The 24139-nt window shown below is 52.3% G+C and overlaps 2 protein-coding genes across 4 annotated transcripts in view; one reads left to right on the top strand and one right to left on the bottom strand.

Annotated features, from left to right (window-relative positions):
* Positions 1-2873: 2873 nt before the first annotated feature.
* DOK2 (docking protein 2) lies at positions 2874-7694 on the bottom strand. The gene is given in 6 exon segments (XM_042801606.1): positions 2874-4967; positions 4969-5076; positions 5154-5335; positions 5770-5878; positions 6021-6317; positions 7473-7694. Coding segments are annotated over 6 exon segments (1554 nt in total). The 5' UTR covers positions 7536-7694; the 3' UTR covers positions 2874-4172.
* A 2279-nt stretch (positions 7695-9973) lies between these two features.
* XPO7 (exportin 7) overlaps positions 9974-24139 on the top strand; it is a 49037-nt gene continuing 34871 nt past the window's right edge. For 2 of the 3 annotated variants that reach the window (XM_042801331.1, XM_042801330.1), the window contains exon 1: positions 17996-18041. In XM_042801331.1, the coding sequence (XP_042657265.1) occupies positions 18003-18041 (39 nt within the window). In that variant the 5' untranslated portion in view covers positions 17996-18002. Of the gene's footprint in view, positions 10060-17995; positions 18042-24139 lie in introns of those variants that run through there. The other variant, XM_032998325.2, reaches the window with a different exon arrangement.

Genomic DNA, 24139 nt, shown 5'->3' with positions numbered 1-24139 from the left:
GAGACCCCTTCCCCCTGCTCCCACTGCCCTCCACAGCCCAACGAGACCTCCAGCACTGCGGAGATCGCCCTCCCGTAAGAACAGTGACCCCCTGGACCAAAACCAGCAGCAAATTGCCTTTCCAGAAGGCAATTGCCTTTCCACACCCTTGGCTACCAGCCCTCCTCATCTCCTCCAGGACCAAGCAGCAAATTTGGCTGCTCCTTTGATCCAGGCTTCGCGTGCACTCTCTTCCCAGAGCATCAAGCCTCTCCAATCTCATGGAGCATCACGCTGGCCTCAGCGCATCCCGGTCGGAGAGGCCAGCCGTGCCATCCAGCACCCCTCCATCCCGCAGAAGGATGCTCCCCAAACCAGCCCAGCATCCCTCAGTGCCCTGTCCTGGGGCGTTTTGGTGCCAGGAGGATTGCTGATGCTGTGATGTGCCCCTTGCAGCTATATATTTTTTTTTTTTCTTCTTTTCTTCCCACAGCAGCCATCATTATAAATATTGCCAGATGGCTGGGAAGGAAAAGGAGGACAAGCGACTCCCGGGCACCAGCCTGGGAATTTGCACCCAGAGCTAGCAGGGGGCCAGCAATGCTCCTGGCTGCAAGGGGGTGCGGGCTGGCCGAGGTCCCCGGGATCGATGCGGGTGGGTCTGCAGGGGCCAAGCACATCACCCCGCAGCTGAGCCGTGGCCAGCAGAGGCCACGGGATCAATGCAGAGTGAAGGAAATACGGCTGCGGACACACGGCTTTTACAGCTTCCTTCCCCAAGAAAGGCTGGGCTTTATGGACTTCTGGTAATTGCCAATTAATTTTGCTGAAGCCAAGGGCAGGAAGGCAGCCCAGGTCTTTAAGGGCACCCATGCAGGGGTGGGAAAATGGGAAAACAGCCTCCTTCTTCCCACCTATTTTCCTGTACAGTCCTCAGCAGAGTCTGGACTGATGCAATCCCGGCAAAATCCCAGCAACGACTAGTCCCACACTTCTCGAGTGAAAAAAGAAAGAAAAAGCAGGCTGGATGGAGTTAGGAGTTGGCCACAGCTCCAACCCGTGGCCACAGTCACCACATCCCTGCTCCTTGTCCTGCACCTTGTCGTCAGCTTCATTAATTCCCCATCCCGAGAAGGCAACCGGGAGCCCCGCAGCTCCAGAAACAAGACAGACGAAGAAAATCCAGACCCTCCCAATTAAGTAATTTTTCTGAATGAAGGGCCTTGCTCCGCCCTGCGCAGGGAACGTGATTGACATAAATCCCGGGGCTGATTAGGGACTTGTCATTTAGCACCTATAATGCCTCTCTCCTAATAGTATTAGGGGCCTCCTTGTCGAGACACTAATGCAGTTTGCAGCTGCACCGTGGCGCCTGGGATTCGGCCGCCGAGCGGCGAGCGCACGGCGAAATGAGTACATCTCTAATCCGAGGAGACAGTAATGAAACCAGGAGCTGCCTTGACAAGCTGCACAGAGGAGGGGGGAAAAATTCTCCCGCTACGCCCCGGCTCCGGGAGCATCATCTCCTGGCCATGGGCAGCATCCCCACTCCGGTCACTTGATGAGCTCGCTCCTTCTTGGTTTCTCCATCCTCTCCATCCCGGAGATGCCTGTACCCCTCTTTCCTCGCTCTGCCCCTCCAAATCTTGCCAGCCCAGCCTTCCCCTGGGATGCTCCCTGCTTTCTCTGCAGGGGCTGCATCCCAGATCCGAGCCCCTCGCCGCGGGGTGCAGCTCTGCCTCGGCTCCTGGAGGGAAGCAGGGGAGAGGGGTAGGGGCGTTTGCTGGAGGTAGCGACCCTTAAAGCTCTGAACAAATCTCTGTTTTGATTAGCTGTGTTCCTAAATGATTTATAATCAGCATAATACAATAATGACAATAACTCCCTAATCAGATTAAAGAGCTCTCCATTTGTCTGGGGCTTTGCGCTGTAATCTCTTCCCCCCTTCTCTGGCATCGATTTTGTTTTCCAAAGCTTTTCCTGCCTTTCCATCCTCCTTACCTGGACTTGATATTCCAGGACAGGTCCCCTTTTCCACCCTAAAGCCCCGTCCACGCAGACAGGGCAGGCAGGGGATGCTGCAAGGAATTTATTCCAGCAGCAAAACCCCCGATGCTTCGCCCGGCCCGTGCTGCTGTCGCTGTGAAATTTGATTAGTGCCATTCACAGCGACTCCCTCCTTAGCCTGCCTGGCCCAGTACAAATCTCATTAGACCCGTAGGATCTTTAAGTGAAGTCCGGAAGGTGTTTCCATTTCTTCGGTTAATGAAGAAAAATAGTGGTGGAGGCAGCTGGAAGGAGCAGGAATTGCAGCGGCGAGCCGGGCTGGAGGGCGGTGGGGAGAGAGGACTGTGTTAACACCGATTAATAATAAATAACCACCATAATGAGCACTAATTAATAATAACACACGCTTAAGCAATTGATTCCTAGTGAATGGCACTGTGCTGTCAGGAGTCCCCATCGCTCCAGCTCACCAAGCCAGCGGTGCTGTGGGATGCTCCTGGCCATTCCCAGTTTGCCCGGGCTCCGGAGCTGGGAACCTTGCTCCGTGCTCTTTCTTGGTCTGATGTTCCCTCACTGGAAAAACCTGCTAGAGATTTGATTTTTCTCTCTTTTTTTTTTTTTTTTTTTTTTTTTTTTTTCTTTTTTGACCAATTTTAGGTGTTTCTACCCAGGGAGCATCCCTGTGCCCTGCGTGATCCCGGCCAGGGCAGGCTGCCTTCACGGGGGGGGGGGGGTGCAGCTGCTGGGGACCTGTTTGTTTCCCGGCCCCTTCAATTCAGCGTGTGATAGATAGATTGACTGATATGGAGCTTTAATCAGTGTAATCTCTAAAGCACTTAATTTGCCTTATTAAAAGTCTGCACTTTGGATTTTCAGGATCCAGGAAATTAACTCAAGCACCTAAGCATTTATTTGATTGAAAGAGATTATAAATAATTCATGCTTTTTCTTTGCCTTTGGTGGAAGACCTGCTGGGGTGGTGGGGGGCCAGCAGCGGCTCCCAGGGTCCCTCCGTCGCAGTGATGGAGCTGGTGTGCACCGGGGATGGCCTGGGCAGGGTGATGGGCACCAACGGAGACCAGTCTGTGCTGGGGGACCATCAGCCGATGGGGGATTGGGGCCGGTGCCTCTCACCATGCCCGGCTGAGGGGCTGGATGTCCCCTAACAAGGGCTGTGCAGGGCTGGAGGTGGCCGGGAGGAGGAAGAGGAGGAGGAGGAGGAGGAGAGGGCTGACCCAGAGCAAGTCAGGCTGTGCCAGGCCGTGTACTGGTCTCACTGTACTGGGAGAAGAGGATCCAGCCACTAAAATCACCATGACAATAAAGCTGAGTATTTCATCTATAATTCAGAGGAGCTAGAGAGTGGTTTTATTAAAAAAAAAAAAAAAAAAAAGAATTAAAAATAAAAACGTGGCTGAGACTGTAGAAATTTATGCCACTGTCCTTGCTGAGCGAGGATGTGGTGTGACCTTCGGCCAGGCACGGTGCCCGGCCACGGCCACGGCCCCCCGGGTGCCTGGGCAGGGGCTGGGGGGGGGGGGGGGGGGTGAAGAGAGGTGCAGGAGGGGTGTGTTTGCTGCATGAGCTGTGCTGCGAGGGGTGGGCTGTGCGTCCCTGGGGGTGCGCATCGTCCGGCTGTATTCATGGTAGGGGGTGCACATCCCTGGGGGTGTGCATCAGCCAGCTGTGTTCGTGCAATGGGCTGTGCATCCCTGGGGGTGTGCCGGGGGGGGGGGGGGCCGCAGCACGCAGAGCAGGGGGTCCTGAGCTTCTCCTGGGTGAGAGGGGCTGGGGGTTTGGGGTCCGGTCCGGAGGAGCGGGGTGCACGGCGCTGGCCCCGAAGCCGCGGGGTGCAAGTGGAGAGGCTGCGGGGGGGTGTGGGGGTGTGTGTGTTTGTGGGGGTGTCCCCCTGCCCTGCCCGTACGGCGGGCGGACAGTGCCCTCCAGCGGGCACATCCCGGCTGTCGGTCTCGCAGCTGGCCAGATGTGCTCCACAAAGCTGGCCAGATGTGCCCCGCCGCTCCGGGAAGGGGAGAGGGGTGGGGGATGCTCAGCCATGGGTGCGCTGAGCTGCGGGGGGTCTCAGCTCTGCCGGGCTGGGGAGTAGCGGGGAGCTGCGGGATGGGAAGGTTGGGGGGGGGGGGGGGGGGGGGGAGGTCCTCTCCTCCTCTCCTTCCCCATCGTGCTCACTGCAGGTTCCTCCTCTTTGCGAACTTGAGGGCCACATTGTCATACTCGGTGTCCCCCAGCCACTCCTTGCCCTGCAGCAGGAAGGGCTGCCGGAGAGGGACGGGTCTCTTGGGGACCGCATAGTCATCCCGCTGCGGGTTGTAGGGGTACTCGTGCCCGGAGGGGTCCTCCGGGGCCGCCTGCAGCCTCCACGCCTCCCCCTTCACCTCCTCGGGCTCGTCGTAGACAGTGTGGGTGGACAGACCCTCGGGCTCGTCGTAGATGTGGTCGGGCTTGGTGGCGGCAGGGGGCGGCGGGGACTGCTTGCCCACTTGCCCCCCTACCTCCTTGATGCTGTCGTAGAAGGGGTCGGGGACCTCCTTGGGGCAATGGGCCAGGTTGCTGAACTTGCGAGCCACGAAGGTCTTGGCGATGGTGTCGAAGGGGATGGCGTACTCGGAGTCGGTGGCCGCTTTGGCCGGAGCATTCTGCCTCCGGCCCTTCTCCGTCACGGGGGGGTTCCCCCAGCGAAGGGAGTTGCAGGGCTCGGTATAGGGGCATTCGGCACCGTGGGAGGGCAGGAAGGCACCCAACGGCTCCCCAGTGCCGGGGCTGCTGCTGGGGGGCATCACCAGCTTAGCTTTCGGCACCTTCCCCTCCCAGGTGGGCTCCAGCGAGGGGCCCTTGGTGCCACCGGGCTCCTCCTGCCCCTGCGCCCAGCTGGGCATCTTGGCATGGCCGAGTGGCCGGGAGACATCGTCCCCGGGGCCACCTCGTCGCGGCTCCTCGGCCCCCACGGCCACGATGCAGGTTGATGGCCGACTCGATCACCTGGAAGATCTCGTTGCCTTGCCTGGTCTCAAACTCAAAGTTGCCTTCTCCGGATGCGCAGCGCCGGCCAGCCTCAAAGGAGAAGGTCACCTGGGGAGGGACAGGATCAGGTCCCCATGCTGCAGCCCACCACCAGCCCACCCCTCCTGGACCCCCCCCCCCCTCACCTTGTCACGCCCGAAGCGCCGCAGGAAGCGGTAAGGCCAGCTGTAGAGGATCTCCAAGGACTGGAAATCCCGCAGCTCCAGCGCCTCCTCTCCAGCTCGCAGGATGCACCGGCCCCAGAGCCGGCAGCGCTCGGAGGACTCGGTGGCCCTCACCGTCACCTCGAACGTCTGCTCCAAGCCGGCTGGGGATGGAGAAGAGCGACATTTAACACCTGCAAGGAGCAGAGCTCCTCGCTGCAAGGGCAGAGCTGCGCCTCCCACCCCAGAGAGGTGCCGTGGGGCTCGTGACCCCCCTGCAGCTGGGGCAGGGGGGAAGCGGCGTCCGGCCGATAAGGGCTTGAGGGCTCCGGCCGCACAGGAGCAGCCCGATAACGCAGCAAAACTCAGCCCTGCCAAACCACAGAGCAGGAAGAGGCTATTTCAGGAGACTTTCCACCACGCCACCCACACGTAGCTGCCGTGGGGACGGCTCCCTGGCGCGAAAACAGCCGAGATGCCTCAGGAAGGGGGAGTGATGAGATGCTGCGGGACATGCGCAGGCTCTTGCGCAAGCAAACCCAGCTCCATTGCATCTTCCCCACCGCCCCCCCCACCACCACCACCACCCGGTGCCTACCTTTGTCCCGGGAGCTGTAGAGGGAGTTTTCCTCCATGGAGAACTCACCGTCAGTGCCCAGTGAGTTCTGCCGGCCATCCTTGCCTGCAGCCTGCTCCTCCCTCCTCCTCTGCCCGGGAAAGAGCAGCGGGTGAGCAGGGGCAGAGCACAGCATCCCCCCCCATCCCACCCCATCGCAGCAAACCCCCGGGATTCCCCTTGCGCAGACCCTGCTGTACCCCCCACCTCGGTTACCCCTGACCAGTACGTACCGGGAAGGCCAGCTCACACAGCTTCTGGATCCAGTCGGCCACCTCGGTGCCGTCAGCGGCCAGGAGGTACCGCTTGTCGGTGGTCTCCAGCAGGAAGGGGACGGTGTCCTTGGGGCAGCCGGCATCGCCACTCGCCTCCGCTACGTGCACGCAGTCGCTCAGCTTGACCAGCCGCTTGCTGCCTTCGCCTTTCCGCAGCTTCTCGGCGGCCGGCGGCGCCGAGCCCTCGAAAAGCTCCAGGCGGGCGGTGGAGCAGGAGCTTTCCCGGTACAAGACACCCCAGAACTTCCTCCATTTCTGCCAGGGGGAGAAGCATCGGGAGGAGTGAAAGCCCAGCACGGGCCAGCTCCGCTTTCACCCTTCCAGTTTTCATTCCCTTGGGATCATGCTCAAATCCGGGGCAGGACATGGGTGCAAACCCCTCTAGGATCCAGGCAGGGTCTCGCACCCTTCCCGTGTGGGCTGGCCGAAGCGGTGGGTGAGATAAACTGGGCAGCATGGGGAAAAGCATCCCTGACACACAACCAGCAGCCTGCAAGGCTTTCTAGCCGGGAAAGCCACCGGCAGCGGGATCCATCCCACACCTACCCCCCAACACCCTTGCTGACAACGTGCTGAAGGACTTTCAGCTCCTCGTTTGCTCCGTCTTCCCTGAAAACACCAACTTCCGAAGCGATTCCCGACTCGCCCTCCGAGGAGGCAGCAGTTCCCGGCGCGCCGCGCGTGGGAGGGGACAGCAGAGGGGAAGCGGCGGGAGGGGAAGTCTTGCACCCGAATCAGAGCATCCTCCCCGGCAGCTCCCTGCACCGGGGACCTGTGGGGCCTGGTGGGTTTTGCTGAAACGTGTAGCACCTTTTTTTTTTTTTTTTTTTTTTTTTTGCTGGGACGAGTTTCTGGGACCTGCGACGGGGGTGACCTGTGCCCCGTCCTCCACCACCATCGCAGGCAGCGTGGGGGCCTGCCGCCCTGCCTGTGCCATTTTGAGCCCCTGCAGTGGGTGGCCACGGGGCACGAGGGTGCTGCCTCCTTCCCCGGGGTGCGGAGCCCGGGCCCCCCGGGCGTCTCCTTCCCCTTCTTGCACAAGAGCAGGAGTCATTGCTAAACCCCCGCCATTACCAGCCGCCGGAGCCACGAGGCGTTGGGGGTGGCATCCATTCGGGCCGGGGCTCTGGCCCGTTTTGCACAGCCTTCCCCCCCGGAGCGAGGGGTTCAACAAGATTTTGGGGGGAGGGGGCTTCTCTTTGCAATGTGTCCCCAGCACCTTCCATCCCCTCGCCCATCCCCACCACCCCGATGTGCTGGTGGAGAGCCGAAGGATGGTTGGGGAGTCAACGGGTAGGAGCATCCCGTTCCCTTCGGATGCACCCCCCCCCCCACCCCCCCCCTGTACCCCCATATATCCCCATCTGCCCCCCGGCACCGAGCAGCCCCCCCCCCCCGCCACCTTCTCACCTTCCCGAAGGTCTGCTGCAGCTGGAGGTGAAGCACGCCCTGCTTCACCACCGCCTCCTCCATCCTCCAGCCACCAGCATCATCCTCCGCCACTGCTCCTCCGCCACCGTCCCCCCCGTTGTCCCCCAGCTCCCGGTTGAGGGGGGGGGGGGGGGGGGGGGGGGAGGGTCCCCGTCCCAGCCGCAGAGCTGCAGTCACACCGGATCGTGGCGTCTCAGCATGTGACGTGCGGTCTTTTCTGTTTCCTACGCTTCGGTTTCCTGCGTCTGTGAGCTTTACCATAAAGGGCAGAGCCCGCCGTACGCCCGGCCCGGCCTGCGGCGTGGCCAGGCACCAGGCAGCCCCCCCCCCTTGGCTGTGCCTCAGTTTCCCCATCTGTGAAATGGGTCTCCGAGGGCTGCCCTGTTGGGGTAATGACCCTCCTCACCCCCAGCTCTGCTCAGCTGATGGCTTCCAGGAATCCCAGCCTGACCCAGTGCTCCCAGTAAGGGTGACGCAGCCCCCAGCTATCCCAACCTGACCCAATGCTCCCAGTAAGGGTGGTGAGCGATGCAGCTGGGCAGGGGGTGAGGGGGCGAGCTGGGGAAGGCGACGGCATGGCACGGAGGAGGGGGGAAGAAGTTTGGGGCTGCAGGAAATGCCCTGGGTTCGGTTCCCAGGGCACGGGGGTGGCAGGGGCTGGGCTGGGGGAACTGGGAGCACTGGTGCAGGGGCTGGGGTAACTGGGGGCACTGGTGCACGGGCTGCTAGGCCACTGGTGCTAGGCTGGGGTAACTGGAGGCCACTGGGTGCAAGGAACCGGGTGCAGGGATGGGGTTGCAGGACATTAGGAACACCGGTGCTGGGTACTGGGGGCAGCGGGAGCACTGGGAGCACTGGAGCAGGGGCTGCTGGGGACACAGCTGCACAACACTGAGCACTGGTGCCAGGCCCTGGGTGCACTGGTGTGGGGAACTGGGGGCACCAGAAGCACGAGGAGCACTGGGTGCACTGGTGTGGGGAACTGGGGGCAGCAGAAGCACGAGGAGCAGTGGGTGCAGGGACTGCTGAGACACAAGGCTTGTCCCTAGCTGGGGTAACTGGGAGCACTGGTGCAGGAAACCAGGGACACAACTGCACAACATCGTGAGCACTGGTGCCAGGCGCTGGGTGCAGTGGTCCTGGGGACTGGGGGCACTGGAAGCACTGGCGTAGGGAACTGGGGACACAGCTGCACAACACTGTGAGCACTGGTGCCAGGCACTGGGAGCACTGGTGCTGGGGGCACTGGGAGCACTGGTGCAGGGGCTGCTGGGGCATGAAGCTCGTCCCTGGCTAGGGTAACCGGGAGCACTGGTGCAAGGAACTGGTGACACAGCTACAGGATAACGTGAGCACCGGTGGAGGGGGCACTGGGAGCACTGGTGCAGGGGGCACTGGGAGCACTGGTGCAAGGAACTGGTGACACAGCTACAGGATAACATGAGCACCGGTGGAGGGGGCACTGGGAGCACTGGTGGAGGGGGCACTGGGAGCACTGGTGCAAGGAACTGGTGACACAGCTACAGGATAACGTGAGCACCGGTGCAGGGGGCACTGGGAGCACTGGTGCAGGGGGCACTGGGAGCACTGGTGCAAGGAACTGGTGACACAGCTACAGGATAACGTGAGCACCGGTGCAGGGGGCACTGGGAGCACTGGTGCAGGGGGCACTGGGAGCACTGGTGCAAGGAACTGGTGACACAGCTACAGGATAACGTGAGCACCGGTGCAGGGGGCACTGGGAGCACTGGTGCAGGGGGCACTGGGAGCACTGGTGCAAGGAACTGGTGACACAGCTACAGGATAATGTGAGCACCAGTGGAGGGGGCACTGGGAGCACTGGTGCAGGGGGCACTGAGAGCACTGGTGCAAGGAACTGGTGACACAGCTACAGGATAACATGAGCACCGGTGCAGGGGGCACTGGGAGCACTGGTGCAGGGGGCACTGGGAGCACTGGTGCAGGGGGCACTGGGAGCACTGGTGCAAGGAACTGGTGACACAGCTACAGGATAATGTGAGCACCAGTGGAGGGGGCACTGGGAGCACTGGTGCAGGGGGCACTGGGAGCACTGGTGCAAGGAACTGGTGACACAGCTACAGGATAACGTGAGCACCGGTGGAGGGGGCACTGGGAGCACTGGTGCAGGGGCTGCTGGGGCACGAAGCTTGTCCCTAGCTGGGAGCACCGGTGCGGGGGGCACTGGAAGCGGAACAGAACCGCAGGGTACCAGTTGGAGACACTGGGGGGCACTGGGAAGCCGCAGGGCGCGCGTCCCCTTTAAGCACCGTGTCAACAACGCCCGCCCCACCCACCACAGCGCGTCGCCGCCGTCGTGACGTCACCCGCGCCGCAACGGGGGGGCGGGGCGGGGGGCGTGGGCGGGGCCCGGCGGGCGGCGCAGGCGCGGCGGGGGCCGTCGCGCGTGCGCGCGGTGGCGGGGAAAAGGGGCGGGCGGGGAGGGGTGAAGGGGGGGGGGGGTGGGGGGGGGGCGGGCGCGTGCCGGGGCCCGGCGGAGGCGGAGGGAGCGGAGCATGAATGGAGCAAAATGGCGGATCATGTGCAGGTGAGGGGGGGGGGGGGGAGGGGGGGGGGTGTTGTTGCTCCGCGCCCCGGGGCCGCGCTGTGGGGCCGGGAGGGACGCGCTTCCCTTCTCCGCCCGTTAACGGCTTCTCCTGCGGGAGTTCGGAGCGGGGGGGGGGGGGGGCCGCGGGTCGGGCTCGGCCCGTGAAGGGGAAGGGAGGCCGGGCCCTGTGAGGCCCGACCCGGCCGCGGTGGGCAGCGGGCTCGCAGGCCGCGGTGGGCGCTGTGGGTCTCCGTTTCTTTCTCCCCCCCCCTCTCCCGCCGCCGCTTCTCTGTCCTCTCCGCGGCGGCGGCCACGGCTCTTGGCTGCGTGTGGGCCGGGCGGCGCGGGGACTGGCATGGCGGGCGCGGGGGCGAGCGGCCTGGCTGGGCCGGCGGCGCGGCCCGCACCCCCCCCCCCCCCCCCCCCTCCCGCCTCATCCCCGGGCGGTGTTTGCCGGGCCCCGGCACCGATCACCGCCGGGAGGGCGGCTTCACCCGGGGGGAGAGCGGCTGCAGCCGCCGGTAGTTACCGGCCGAGCGGCCTTTGCCTCCTCCCGCCGCCGCTGTGGAGTTTTCTAGCAACGCCGGTCGCAAACATTTAGGGAAAGGAAAGTCGGATCCAACCCCCGCCACCACCCCCCTCAACCTTGGAAACGAACAGCCGGCTCCGCTCCAGCTCCCCCCGCTGCCAAAGCCCCGTTTTTCCCGGTGGCTTTGCGGGAGCCTGGCCCCTGCCGCCGCCGTCTCTCGCCCCAGCTTTAGGGTTTGCATCCTTGCTTTTCCCAGCCCTGTTTGTTTGATTTTTCCAGCTGAGAGGGAGACTCGGCGTTTAGGTAAACTGTTTTGATTGGTGTTAAAAACAAAACCCTGCGTGGATAAGCACGTTGGTCTTGTGGCCAGGAGCTGGGAGACAAATCAAAGGTGACAGTGGATTTAACCGAGTCAGGCTTGCGTGGGGAAGTGGAAAACCCTCTGAAGAGTCAGTGCTGCCACTGACAGAAAAAGTAAAAATAGGTACAGCTGGGGGAAACGGTGAGAGTTTTTTTGCATAATATTTTAGTTGAACTTGCACAGGATTTGCATGGTGTCCAAAAGACTGGCTAAACTGTAATGACACTGGTAGTTACATATTATCTATGCAACTTTTAAATAAATATATTCTTCACATGATACCCTTGTGAACCACAAGGGTGAGCAGTTTATTAACTCAGAATAGAGCTGTGCAGCTCTCAGGTTGTCTGGCAAGGTTGCTGGCAAATGTCTCTTGGGTAATCTCAGGGGAGGAGAGAAATTACTGCATTATTAAACAAGTCACAGGCTCTAAATTTACTGAAGAAACTCTGAATTCGTTTGCCATGAGCTGAGCTCTACCTTTAAAACCTAGCTGGCAAGCCTGCGGTTTGACACTGGAGGCAGGTGAAACAGCTGCTCTTGTTGCTTAAAAACTGTGTTTTGTACCCTGTTTTTCTTTGTTAAATATTGAATTGAGCAAATGGAAGTTTAAGCAGTAAGAACAGGGTTGCAATTTCTGTGTTAAACTTCGTTGGTTAAAGTTTAACGTCAGAGGCTTGGAAGATGTTCCACTCAGAGGAAAACTGATTTGCAAATACGGTTAAGGCATCTGCAGCTTGGTGCAGTTCCTATACAGGACAAATATAGCTAACAAAATTGTTATGTGCTGTAACTGGAGGGGCTTTGCTTGCTTGTTATTGTCTCGTTTATTCTCTCTGCTCCAGGGAAAGGCAGAGAGAAGGCGGTAGCTCTGAGGAGCTTTCCTTCAGAAAGTAGAGTGTGAGGTTCCCTTCAAAACTGATTGTGGATTTTTGTGGCTGGAGGAAGTAGTGTTTTTTATTAACAGATTACATTTTTGGTGAGAGGTCTTTCCATGGCCCGAAACACCAGTCTTCTGGACATAAGGTTTGAGCTGAGTTGCAGAGGCTCCCCCATCAAACATCATGTTCATTTAACAGAGCGGTTATTGAGTTATGCATCGTCGCGGGGAGATGTTGACTATCAGTGTGAATAATTGAGAGAGTTGGTTTTATGGCATATGCTGTGGGAGTTGGTCCTGTTTTAATGGGAACAGGGATTTGCAAATAAATACCGGCTGTCAAAAGCTGTGCAGAGTTTAGCAGGTTAGTAAAGTCTTGCTGCTGCTTCTTGAGAGCTTCGGGTTAGGTGTTACATGTTCACAGTGGAACTTCCCGGAGTTGTACCTGGGGTGCCAATACGTGATGAAGCACGAAAACATTATTTATAGACCACATCTGTGCTGAAGTTATTTACAGTCTGGAGCAACAGTAAGGATAAAGACAAACTTTTAGGGCCATAACGAAAGAGAATATAATGGTTTTGTCTTTAAAAAATAGACATTATGCAAATTGTGAGTGAGCCCACCAGTTTTGTTGGTGGGAATGGTGTAGTAGAATCATAGAGCTAGCTGTGGTGCTTTCATGTTGAGCAGCTCTTCAAGGGGAGACTGTTCAGCGTCTGGAAACAAAGGATGCAGTGATACTGATACAGGAGGAGAGAGAATCAGATGATTTTGTGTGGCTGAAAAGAAGCCCTGCGGTCTTAAAGCAAATTACTGTACGCCAACTTTTCCACTTCTCAAAAAGCTCATACAACCTTGTTTTGAATTAGTATTTCCGTCTGTTCCAAGTCTTGTAAGCATCACTTAAACTTGCTCACAGTAGAGGCGGAGGAAAGCACTGAGGATGTCATTGCAATTAGCTTTGTGGGCAAATAATAATCCCCTTCTCCCTTTTTTCCCCCCTCTTGAAAACAGACTTATGTCAACTTTGTTTTTCTTCCACTTTCCTGGCCCCTTAGATGTTTCCCATGCTGCTACCCTAAACTGGGATACACTCAGTGAATGTGAATATTCCTGTGGGAGAATGTTTGTTGCAGGATGATGATGCATTCTGTGACTTTGTGTATTGAGTGTTTCATTTGTCTTGAATTTAAAAAGATCATCGCACTGATTAAAATGTATGGTCACTTCTGTGTGACTTATTATTGTCTGTTGTCAGTAGCCTGACTCCAGGTTGAAATGGAAGATATTTGGGCCTCTGAAAGAGGAGCAAGGCAGATGCTGAGGTGGCTATTTGTAAGAGAAAAAATAAGAAATCTAAAAAGGAAATTGCATCCCATTTTTTGCTTCCACACTATCTGATTTTAGGTTCAGCACTGGATGTTTCGAATTCCACAGATTGGCACCAGGTTTTCAGTCGTCTTAACTGTTAAGTGAGCTGACAGCGCTTTGCTCCAAGCACAAAAACTTCCGTGTTTGGAGCAGTTTTGTGTTTGTGCAGGTTCACTTCTGCTGGAGCCTCCAGATGCACCAGGCGGGCTGCAGACAGAAGTATCTCAGTACTGTTGCGGAGGAAGCTCTGTGGAAAAAAGTGTGTTCGGGTAGACGTTCTTGTGTCACATCCACCACGTGTTGGTAATTCCCAGAAACAGGTCGCAGCGTGTGAGTGTGAGGAAGGACACGGGGATTTTCTCACCAGTGTTGGGGGCTTCTTTATGCTGTACTCGTGTACCGAGGGCGACATGACTTGTTTTTTTGAGACTTTCCTAGGGCAATTCCTTCTCCATCCCTAATAGGACCCAAATGTGCTTTTTTTTTTGTTTGTTTTCTTGTTTGTTTCTGTATTCTAAAGGACGTTGTTTTGGCTCAAACACAAAATCTAATTTGGCTCTAGAAATCTATAACATTCAGCTTGCTTCAGAGGAAACCCCGGAGACTTAAGATGCATGTTTCCCATTTGATATCTTGGTAACCTTGTACTTGCTTGGTATAAGAGTCACGATGTAGCCCGCTGCCCAACTACAAATTGCTTAGAATACTTTTTTATTTGTTTTAGTTCAAGCTTTTACCTTCCGTGTGTCATTGGAATTGCTGAAAGATCTTATTAAGGACTTGGGTTTATCTCGGAATAGCCCAGAGGAATGCTCTGGACCTGGGGAGGGGGAAACACTGGTTTGACTAAAAATAGAGCCGGCAGCATTTCTTTTGCAAATTAGGCTTTTTTTTAAAAAAAAAAAACAAACCTGCGCTGTTTGGATGCTCAGCACCAAAGTTGCAGAATACCAGTGGTAGGTGTTGAGAGTTGGATTTCAGCTAAAAGGTGGAGGTATACGGTTGCAGTTCAGTATCTCAAGATCTCAGCAGCCAAACTTGGATGTCATAAAAGTGGACACTCCTTTTCAGCTCTGGGGATTCCACAGCCAGCAGTTTATTCCTGGTCCCCCAGCCAACATCTGGAGCGTACCTGGGGGGTTTTTTAGGTCAGGGAAGGTGTCCAGTACGTGGCTACTGGCAGCAGTCCCAGCCTGCCGTGCCTCTCCTCCAGATGATGATGTTTTGAAGCAGCCCAGATGGGAAAGGAGAACGTGGTGGCTTTGTTGTGGGTTTTCATGCTCATTAGCAGCTTGCCGAGAGACAGGCTCGGGGTGAAATCCTGCCGTCATTGAAGCCTGTGGGAGATTTTGTCACTGAATTCAGCGAGCTGGAGCAACTCTGTGTTTAGGTTATAATTCTCTCCATAATAGTTCACCTGAAGATCTCAAACCTTCTGTATCACAAAGGGGAAAGGCAAAGCTGATTTCGGCGTGAGCTGGGTACCTGCCACGACAGTAAAAGAAGGGCAGAGAGGTCGGGGCTGTGAGCGTGCTGTCAGATGGCTGGTGTCCTCTCCCTGCTTAGCGACTGAGCTGTGTTCCCTCGGGTAGCCAACGCTAATACAATTAAGGAGGATTTGTTCATTTTAATCATTTTAAGAGAACACTGAATGCTCAGTAGCTCAAGAACTTTATTACTGTTAATAATGTCTCGTTGCCCTTGGTTTTGGGCAGTGCAGTGGTGGTATATGAGTCTATAGGGCTCAGGCCTACTAAAGCAAAGTTCAAGAAGTTACATTTTTACTACTTAAAATTGACATCAAAATGTAATTTTTGCTTCCTGCTTCTAAGCTGTGGTTTCAAGAAGGCTTTAATTAATAGTTTGCAGTGCTTTTCCAGTGATACAGTTATGTGGCTTAGTTGCAGGAATCTAGGGGGCTTTTTTTTGGAAGTAACCAGTGTTATGAGTATCTGAGATTACTCTAATTTTTCCCAACATAATTCTGCCAGTGCATCTTTGGTCTTTTGTGCGATAGCAGTGCTGGTACCACCTGGCTCCTGTGACACTCTCCATGCATCTTCAGCTTTGATTTACAAGCAGAGTTTTGTCATTTCTTTGGTCTTTTTTAACTTTGGCACAGCTGGCTTTTTCTCGATAGTGGGTTTGCAGTCTCGGAAAAGACCACCTAAAAAATTTTTTTTTTTTTGTTAGTTTTCCAGTCAAGCCTGGTTGGTGTAAAGTCTGGAAATGTAGGAGTCAAACACACCAAGGTGTTAACATGATAAGGTATCTCTGATAGCCTTAAGTCAGAGCCCACTGATTGGGCAAATAGCAGGCAGTAGGTCCTTTCTGACTTGATTTGGGTTCTCCCTATTCTAGATTGTGCAAGGAATATAGGACTTAGACCTTCTTAGAGGGAAGTTTTCATTAAATGCTTCTTATACCTTCAGAGTCGGACCAGACCATAAGGATCTGTCACTCACTGAATTGATGGTTGCTGTGGCTTCATGCATGCAGTTGTTGACAATGGTGGGGTTCCTGTTGGATATTTTTAGTATGTGTTAGTTCTAACAAACTCACAAAAGGTACTGTTGGAGGATAGTTGCTAACCCACCAAGGAAATGTCTCGGCAGAAGCTTGACATTTTTGCTTTCATTTCTCATTAAGGACAAAACGTAAAGTTTATTCACAGGCCCCACTAACTCCGGTAGTGGTCTGCCAGTGGGCAGCTCGTTGCCCTGCTGTGGTCAGGATAAAACATCAGCTTTTTGCTCTGGTGCTTGACATCTTACTGGTGGCATTCTTTGAATATTGGGTGATGAAAGGTCTCCATTATAAATGTGCTTTGATAGTCTGCTCCTTCTCTTCTTTCTCCCCTTGCCTGTTGTCCTGCTCTGAAAATCAGAAGTAATTCTCCAGGCTGAAAAATGTGCTGCACTTCAGAAAAATAACGTGCCACAGTTGAGTGCTGTGAACAAGAAGTACTTTTTTTTAGCAGCTCTTTGACAATTTAAGCTATTTTCAGGTGCAATTGGTCAGGGATTGTACTGTGTAATGTGTTCTCCTGTTGTTTATAGCTGCTCTGGGCTGTGTCTCCTGCAGTTTTTCCCGTGCTGCAGGTGGGCAGAGGAGAGCACCGTGCCAGGATGGCCCTGCGTGCCGCGTCGTGGATCTCGCTGCAGTACCTGGAGCAGGAGCGCTGGTTAAACATCGCGCTGTGTGCTCGCGGGGCCGTCTGGCTTACCAGGGTTTACCTGGGACAAGCCTTGCATGTAAATCAACAGCCAGCTCGAGAGTAAAAAGTAACGTGTTAGCACTAGAAGAGAAAACCACATTTTATCTTTTAACAGCCTGCCTTCTCCCCTTTTCCCTCATTTGAGATGGTTCAAACTCCAGATATAGTGTAAGAACACTTCTTTCTACTCACAGCGTTTTGGTAGTTCAAAGTGTAATTGTGGGTTCCTAGCTGAATTTATTTAAATTAAATTTTACAGTTCTCCTTTCGACACATTGTTGAGTGTTCTTGTATAATTTATTAATAACACAAGAACAAGGAGATCAAACACGAAGGTATTTACAAGAATGAGACAGGCAGATTGGCAGAGCACTCGCGTTGTGGTGACTGATCAGCACCACTGCTGTTGCTGCTTTCCCTGTGCTCGTGGCGCACAAGTGTGACGTGACTGGGTATTTTCACACCCTTAATGCCATTGGGCATCCTTAGAGAAATCTGAAGGGCCTGGACTGTCTGGCACTGATAATTGCCTTTTTCCTTCTAGTGTAGGATTTAAAATAACGCTGGCTTAGGGATATTAAAATGATATATAAGGCACAGAGGTTGTGAAGCATTTCATGGATGTTTCTGTGCTGCTCATTAACATCATATCTCTGTTTACAGCTGAAATGGGCTCTGGCCTTAACTCAGCAATGGAGAACAGGCTTTGACCTGCTCTTGTCCGGGTTTGTTTGTGGCTCTGGAGTCTTGTGTCTCAAGATGGGAGAATATATTGGGAGGGAGAGAGCTTCACTTGCACTGAATCTAATGGGGCTGAGGAGTCAGATCCACAAAAGTAGGTGATCTAGAAATCGGAACATTTTAACAGTTTTTGGCCTTTGTGGTCTCAGCAGTGAGGACTCCTGCTATTTCAAGGAAAGGGTCAGAGTTCCGGTCCCAGCTGATATACTATTTTCTGCAGCTCATGCAAGCCTTCTTGCTCCTGTCCGTCTACCTAATGTCCAACAGATCTGATCACTGATGAGGTAAGATCATCAGAAAAGTTTTTCTTAGCTGAGAAAGGTATCATTCAGTCACTTATCTTGAAGCAGAATTACCAGCAGACTGTGTGTTTTCTCCTGTTGTAAAATCAGTTTATAAATGAAGTAGCCTCCATTTTTCTGCTAAATACCCTCCACTTCAAGATCATCTTTAAGCCCTTCCCATCCTTTTTATCTGTTGCCAGTAAAATGAGCTCTACATCCATGTACCCTGTGGACTCACAACTCTAGATCTGCAAAGGATTTATGTCTGTCCTGCAGTGGCATTTTCTGTAATGTGTGGTCCTTGAATCCACCTTTTACGTGGCTTGTTCCACAGCCCATCATTCTGACTTATTTGTTCTCTGTTTACTATATTCCCACTGGACAGGGGTGTTGCTGCTGTATCATCTAAGTGTTTTGGTTAAATTCCTGTTTGAAAACTCTGTGCCCTTGTATCACCAGTTCAGCGTGTTTGTGAACACAGTGATTACAGGAGTTACAGTCCAAGGACATTGTACAGAAAAATACTAATTCTGTTGCTTCTCTTCTAGAACTTAATAATGCCTGTTGCCAACACTAGTTTAACCAGTAAGTTGAAGGTGATTTGCAGTGCTTGAATTATTTTGCTGTTTCTGGATGGTGAGTTTGATCAGTCCAGTAGTAGCTTTAGTATTTTATATGATTGGAGGTGCCTCCAAGAGTTTGGGGGGCATTTGGAAGGCTTCTGTTTTCTCCTAAACCATCATCTGTGTCTTGAACAAATTCACATGCCGTACGCCTGGTGCAGACCTGTTGGTATGTGGGGCTTGGCTTTAAGTTGTAGGCTGGGTTTTGGTGGTTGATTCCCATTTGGGTAAAACACTGCTCACAGTGCCTGGATATGTGATATTGATTGTTGCACCTGAGGGTGGCTTGTTCTGCAAAGGCAATGCCCTAAAAGTTGTCTGTTACCTCTGTTAGAGAAGATGAGGCCCAGGAATCTGAAGGCCAGCTTGCTTCTCTACTGCTAGCTTGCCCAGCAGTGCAGTTGCCTTGTTTTTTCTCCCTAGGCTCTGGTATCTGCCACGAAACTCCTTACCTTCTGTTCTGTGTCCTGAATGTGGTGGGATGAGTCAGTGCTGAAGACTGGATTTTTTTCTTTCTCCTAACCAACTGCAAAGCAAGCAGGGGGATCTGTGACCTCAAAAGCAATTTTCAGTTCATTCATATAATTTTGTAAATGAGCTGTTCTTCCTAGAGTTCAAAGAAAAAAATATTACCCAGTTAAAGCTATCTGAAGAATAGAAGGTGTGTTCCTGTTTTTTGTGTAGTGCTCCCAAGTGGTACCCCTCAGGGGTTATCCTGCTATCTAAATAAATCAAAACTAATCCCCCACAATGCTTACAGTACCATTTAGAGGAGAGTGTTGTTCCATAGCTCCAGCTCCTGCTCATGTTGTGGGGTGGCAGTGCTTTGAATCTTTCTGTACCTTACAGACCTGCACAGGCAAGGAACTGTGGTGCCTGTTGCCTGATCTGCTGGTTTTGAGACACAAAATACAAGCTGTCTTCCTCCAAAATAACCATCTAAGGTGTCAGGGATGTCTTTCAGACTAAATACCCGAAGTCCAAATCTGTTTGTTCTCTAGAATTGTACTCACACCTAGAGGTATCTGGGTTGTACTGTTAATCCTAATAATATGAAAACCACTTCCGTCTGCTGTGGGAAATGAAGTGACCTTGGTACCTACCTGGACTGCGTGTCCACATTACTGAAATGGGGAATGCTGATTTACGTGACAGGACTTCTTTCCCTTTATTATATGTTCTGTTGTTGTTAATCAACAGGTAGAAGAAATTTTGAGAGGTTTACCTCATCCAAATAGTTGCAGCTTTCTCATCTCCATGTATTGATCACTGTGTTGGTCCCGTGTGTGTGGTTGTGCTTGCTGTTTCCTAATTTCCTGGTTGCTGCTCGTTAGGAAATGGCCAAGCTTTGCCAAATGAAAAGCCCTCAGATGCACAAGGAACGTTCGCTTCTGAAAAAGGGAGGTTAGAGGCGTGTGATTGCTGAAGTGGTATATTAGCTGTGGCATATAAATAAAAAGGTAAAGAAAACCAGGAGTGACTCATTCTCCCATTGTTGTAGCAAAGGTGTTGGTGCTGCTCCAGCCTCTCCTTTTTTATTCTCAAAAGTGGAGGAGTACCTGCTCGCTGCAATTACCAGGCCAGTTGTGCTGCTGTCCTTGCCTAGGGCCCTGCTGAGTCCTCCCACCAGGAAAGGCCTTTCTTGGGGTAGAATTCAATAATTCATCCATTCCTTGTTGTTTTAAGTTTAGTAGAAATCTGTCATGGTATAGAGGGAGTTTCTTCAAAACAGGACATGCTTTATTGTTCTAGAAATTAGTCAGTTTTAAAGATTTTATTTATTTATTTATTTATTAATAAGTGGGGTTTTTTCAGCTTTACTTTTCCTCAAGTATGGCTGGCAGACTTCCCATGCAAGAAGTAGCTGCCATAGTTTACAGCTGTGTGCATCTTCCCAGCCTGCCCACTTTTTCCTCCACTGAAAATCTAATCCCTCTTGACTCCAGAAGCTGTGGGTGCCTTGGGCCATCGTATCTGTGTTGTTGTTTTACTTTTCCCATTTGTTCTATAACAAACTTCCTCTTCTAACTGAATTATGCATTCAAGTGAGTAACGCCGCACAATTACACGTAGTGTTCAGAGAAGATAATAGATAGGCGACCACTTTTCCATAGGAGTCAGACCTTCCAATTAGCAGTTTGAGTTGTGCATTATATCAGACTTAATACTGCATGAAAAAAAGTGCAAACCCCGAACACGGTCAAGGTGAAATAAACCCTGCCAGCTGGCCAACACTGCAAGCAGGGATGATTCCTATTTTCACTGCATCTGTTTCATTCGTTTAAAAAAAAAAATAAAATAAATCTGATACATTGTCAAACCTCCTCTTGATTTATTTTGTGGCTGTTGGTATATGCACGTGGATTCTACTAGCATCTGGAAGTCCTGATGATGCAGAAATGTAGAGGTTTTTGGTGATTTTTAGCCCTTGATCTGATCTCAGTGCCACTGTCCAGCAGAGTACAATTAGCTTCAGGACCACTCACTTAAGACATGCCCTGTGTTAGAAAGCCAAACATTGCATTTTCTTTTCTCTCATTTCTTAGCAGCTAGCTAAATAAATGGCTGTCCTTATAGAGCTAAGCCTTGCTGAAATTATGCATTAGTATTCATTTGCACCCAACTAGAATATTGAAGAGTTTCTCAACAGTTTCACCACCCACTAAAGGTATCATGTTCCTCCTCTTTAAGCTCTTGGGGCTAGAAACTACCCAGTGTAACACATGAGGTTGTGTGTTGTCAGTACTAAGTTAAGGGAAGTGTTAGTGTTGATTTGAAGTGTTTCTGTGGGGTGGTGTGTGGAGTTGCTCAGGAGCGTTGCACAGTAAAATGACAGGGCTGAATCCTGAAGGAAGCCCTGTTCCATCTGGGCTTGAAGACCGTTTGTCTTGGAGAAAGAAATGAGAGCTCTTTATTGCTTCCCTGAGAGATGCAGGGAGATGTCTGAAAATACTACTGCAATAAATAATTTTGAGCTGTGCTGGAAGGGTTTAGGTAGGTTTGCTTTTACTGTTATTAGTAGGGTAAATGGAAATGGGCAATTTGTTGTTCAGATTCTCTTAACAAATAAGGGTGATGAGCCATGAGACCTTGATTTTTACAGCTATGAGTACTTATGAAGTGCATCATCCTGGTCCTTGGCAGTTAATAGTTGCATCGCTCAGCTTAAAAGCTTTTTTATTTTTGGTTGAAATACCTGACGTTCATCAAGTGACCTGAGGCATTCTCTGAACCTTAGTCACTTGAAACACCAGGGCCCCTTGACTGCCGTGGTGCATCCTCACGGCACGGTGGCATTTGTTAAAAAGCAATGTTTTGGAGCCCTGACTGCGTGCTGCGTCTTCTTCCTCCCTGTTTTGCTGTACAGTCAACAAGCAGTTGAGGAAAGCCAGCTAACGCCTCGAGCTTTGAAGAGCAGAAGCTGAGACGCGCTGCACAGCTCCGAAGCCCAGTGCCAGGCAAGGCTTCGGGTGCCGCGTCGGAGACGCGCGCGCTGCATCTCGCGCTTTAACACCGGGTGTGCGTGTTTACTGGCAGGGGACAGGAAAAATAGATGATGGTCTCTTCCCACCTCCGAGGTGTCATGTCCTGGAGGTACACAGGTAACTTCTTCTGGGGCCTGTTGCATGCTTGTAGTGAGCAGGGACATAAACATCTCATTGCCTGCCCTGCAGTTGCCCGATGCTTGCGGAGTCTGATTTTGATTATAACATACGGGGGAATCAGTTGGGGGATATTAAAATGGATGAATGTGCTTGGGACAAAAATAACTGTATTAAACACGTTGCAGGATCTCTGGCTCAGGGAGTCAGTAACCATAAGGCAGGAGGAAGGAGTGTCTTGGAAACAATGTGTGCCTGGAGGATTTACAGCAATGCACATCCTTCAGGACAAGAACCACCAGGCAGCAGAAAAGTTTGGATTGATCTTGTTAAGCCAAATACTCCATTTTTGATGTCTGAGTCTGTGGGGTAATTGCTTGTCTGCTCCCCCCGAGCGATCGGGGCTGGCTGTTGTGCGTTCCTGCTTACTTTCTGGCTCTGCCATCTTGAGTACGCCGAGCACAGCGTGCGTTTCCTCAATTTTCTGAAATGGGAACTGTCAGCGTGGCAAAGTCAAACTCTATTGAACTAAACCTGCCTAGAGCTTATTGCAGCCTTTGGATGTAAAGAGCGTTGCTTAAGCAACCATGTAATATAAGATCAATTCCACAGCCATCCCCCAGGGACTCCTTTTAGGTAGCTGTTACTTTCCTTGTAGTATTTATCATTTTAAAGATGATCACACATTGTTTATCTTCACCATGGGGAAAACACTGAACAGTGACAAGTTTTATTTGCAGCTTGTAGTATAAATGAGATTGATAGGTTGTTTTTTTTTTTTTTTCCCACTTTTGAGCTTCACAGCTGCTCTCAGTGGACAAACATCTGAGGCCAAGATCATACAAAGGGGCTGCCATATATGGAGGAAAACTCATTTCTTCTCAGTGTTTGATATTATTAAAGAAATAATAACATGATGCAGAGTTCATACGAGGCTGATGGGTTGACAATTCCTGCTCAGGACTGTGTAAACCATGCAGGGCTCGGGTAGGAAGGAGCCCTCCACTCTCTGTAGGACATTGGTCTGCAGTAAAACTTCCCTTGGAGCTTGTTGGTGTAAGGGGAGAAGTTTTGTTAATCATTGGTCGCATTTGCAGCTTTCTGATAAATATACTTTCCGTTGTTGAAAAACACTTCTATTGCATACAAAACAATGGCTTTGGAGTCAATCCTAGGGTGTGTTGCATTATCCTCCAGTGCTTTGCAGCATAGGGCTGCACTTCAGTGTGGGGAGATGGATAAAAAATATGATGTTGGTTTGGGTTTTTTTCCCCTAGGGACACAAACTTTTTCGACTTCTGTTTGGAAAAAATATTGTGTAAGGCTTGTAGACAGTGACATAATGAGATGTCATGCCTGGAAGCTGGATTTAAAAGAACACTGGGATAGGATACAGATTTCCATTAATAGGCATTAATTGCCACACTTTATTGGAGGGAAAAGCATAGATACTGTTTGGTCTTGGCTTCAGAGGGAAAGAAAATGTGTGTGCACACAGGAAAAGTGAGATGATCGTCATTTATGCTGAGCTTCGAGTCGAGAGGTGTTTATGTGAAAAATTCAGTGGCTTTTCAGTATGCATTTAAGTCACATATTCCTAGCTGGGAGATGACCAGCATTTTGGGTTGTCATTTAGCCTTTGTGAAGCTATATAGGAGAAATTGGAGCAGATAGGAAGTTTTTTTTTGTTACTACAGAAAGAACTTTGGGTGTATTAGTATGCGTTAATAGAACATGGTATGTGCAACTGTAGAAAAATCCTGGGATTTCAGTGCCGTCATGTAAGGAGCAGATAAGAGCGATTCAGAAGGCTGGGAGCGGGCGAGGGAGGAGGTGTTTGACGCTCGGGGTTGTCTCCTGTGACTTGACAGTTTTCCTCCTAAAACGCCCTCCCAGCCGCTGCCCCGCAGCCGCAGAGCCATCCCAACCGCTGCCGAGCCCCTGCGCCCTCACCTCGCAGTCCTGGCAGAGGACTGGTTTCTTCCTTTTGCAAAGAGTTGTCGGAGCTGTTCGTTCTCAAAGCAGCGATGAACGCAAGTTTTGGGTAGTTGTAATTGTCTTCACTGGTATTTTCCTTCTCGGGTCACCGGCCGCGTACCTTTCCTTTCCATCCTGCGACACAGCCCACACGTGCAGCACCGGCGGGGTGCCAGTGTCTCCCTGTTTCAAATACTCTGCTGTCTCATGCTTTAGTCCTTATCTAGAATATGCAGAGCTCTTGCCTTGCGTAATCATTATACTATACATTTTTTTTTTTTTTAATCTTGGTTGAAAGAGTGGGTATTGCCTGCTCTCTGTAGTGAAATAATCCCCACCTACTTGCTACCCTTAACACCCAAACACCTCTGACTTTCAGAGCTGGGTGCTGGCGTAAGTCTAGCCTGATTTCTACCCCTCTGGCAGAGAGGAGGGGAACTCCACTGCCCTCATCATGGCAATATTAAAATGTGCTGAAAATGTAATGTTGCA

The sequence above is a fragment of the Tyto alba genome, unplaced genomic scaffold, assembly GCF_018691265.1.
Source record: "Tyto alba isolate M040663 unplaced genomic scaffold, T.alba_DEE_v4.0 Super-Scaffold_34, whole genome shotgun sequence".
NCBI lineage: Eukaryota > Metazoa > Chordata > Aves > Strigiformes > Tytonidae > Tyto > Tyto alba.
The sequence above is the reverse complement of the archived record's forward strand: the minus strand, read 5'-3'. Positions and strand labels throughout refer to the sequence as shown.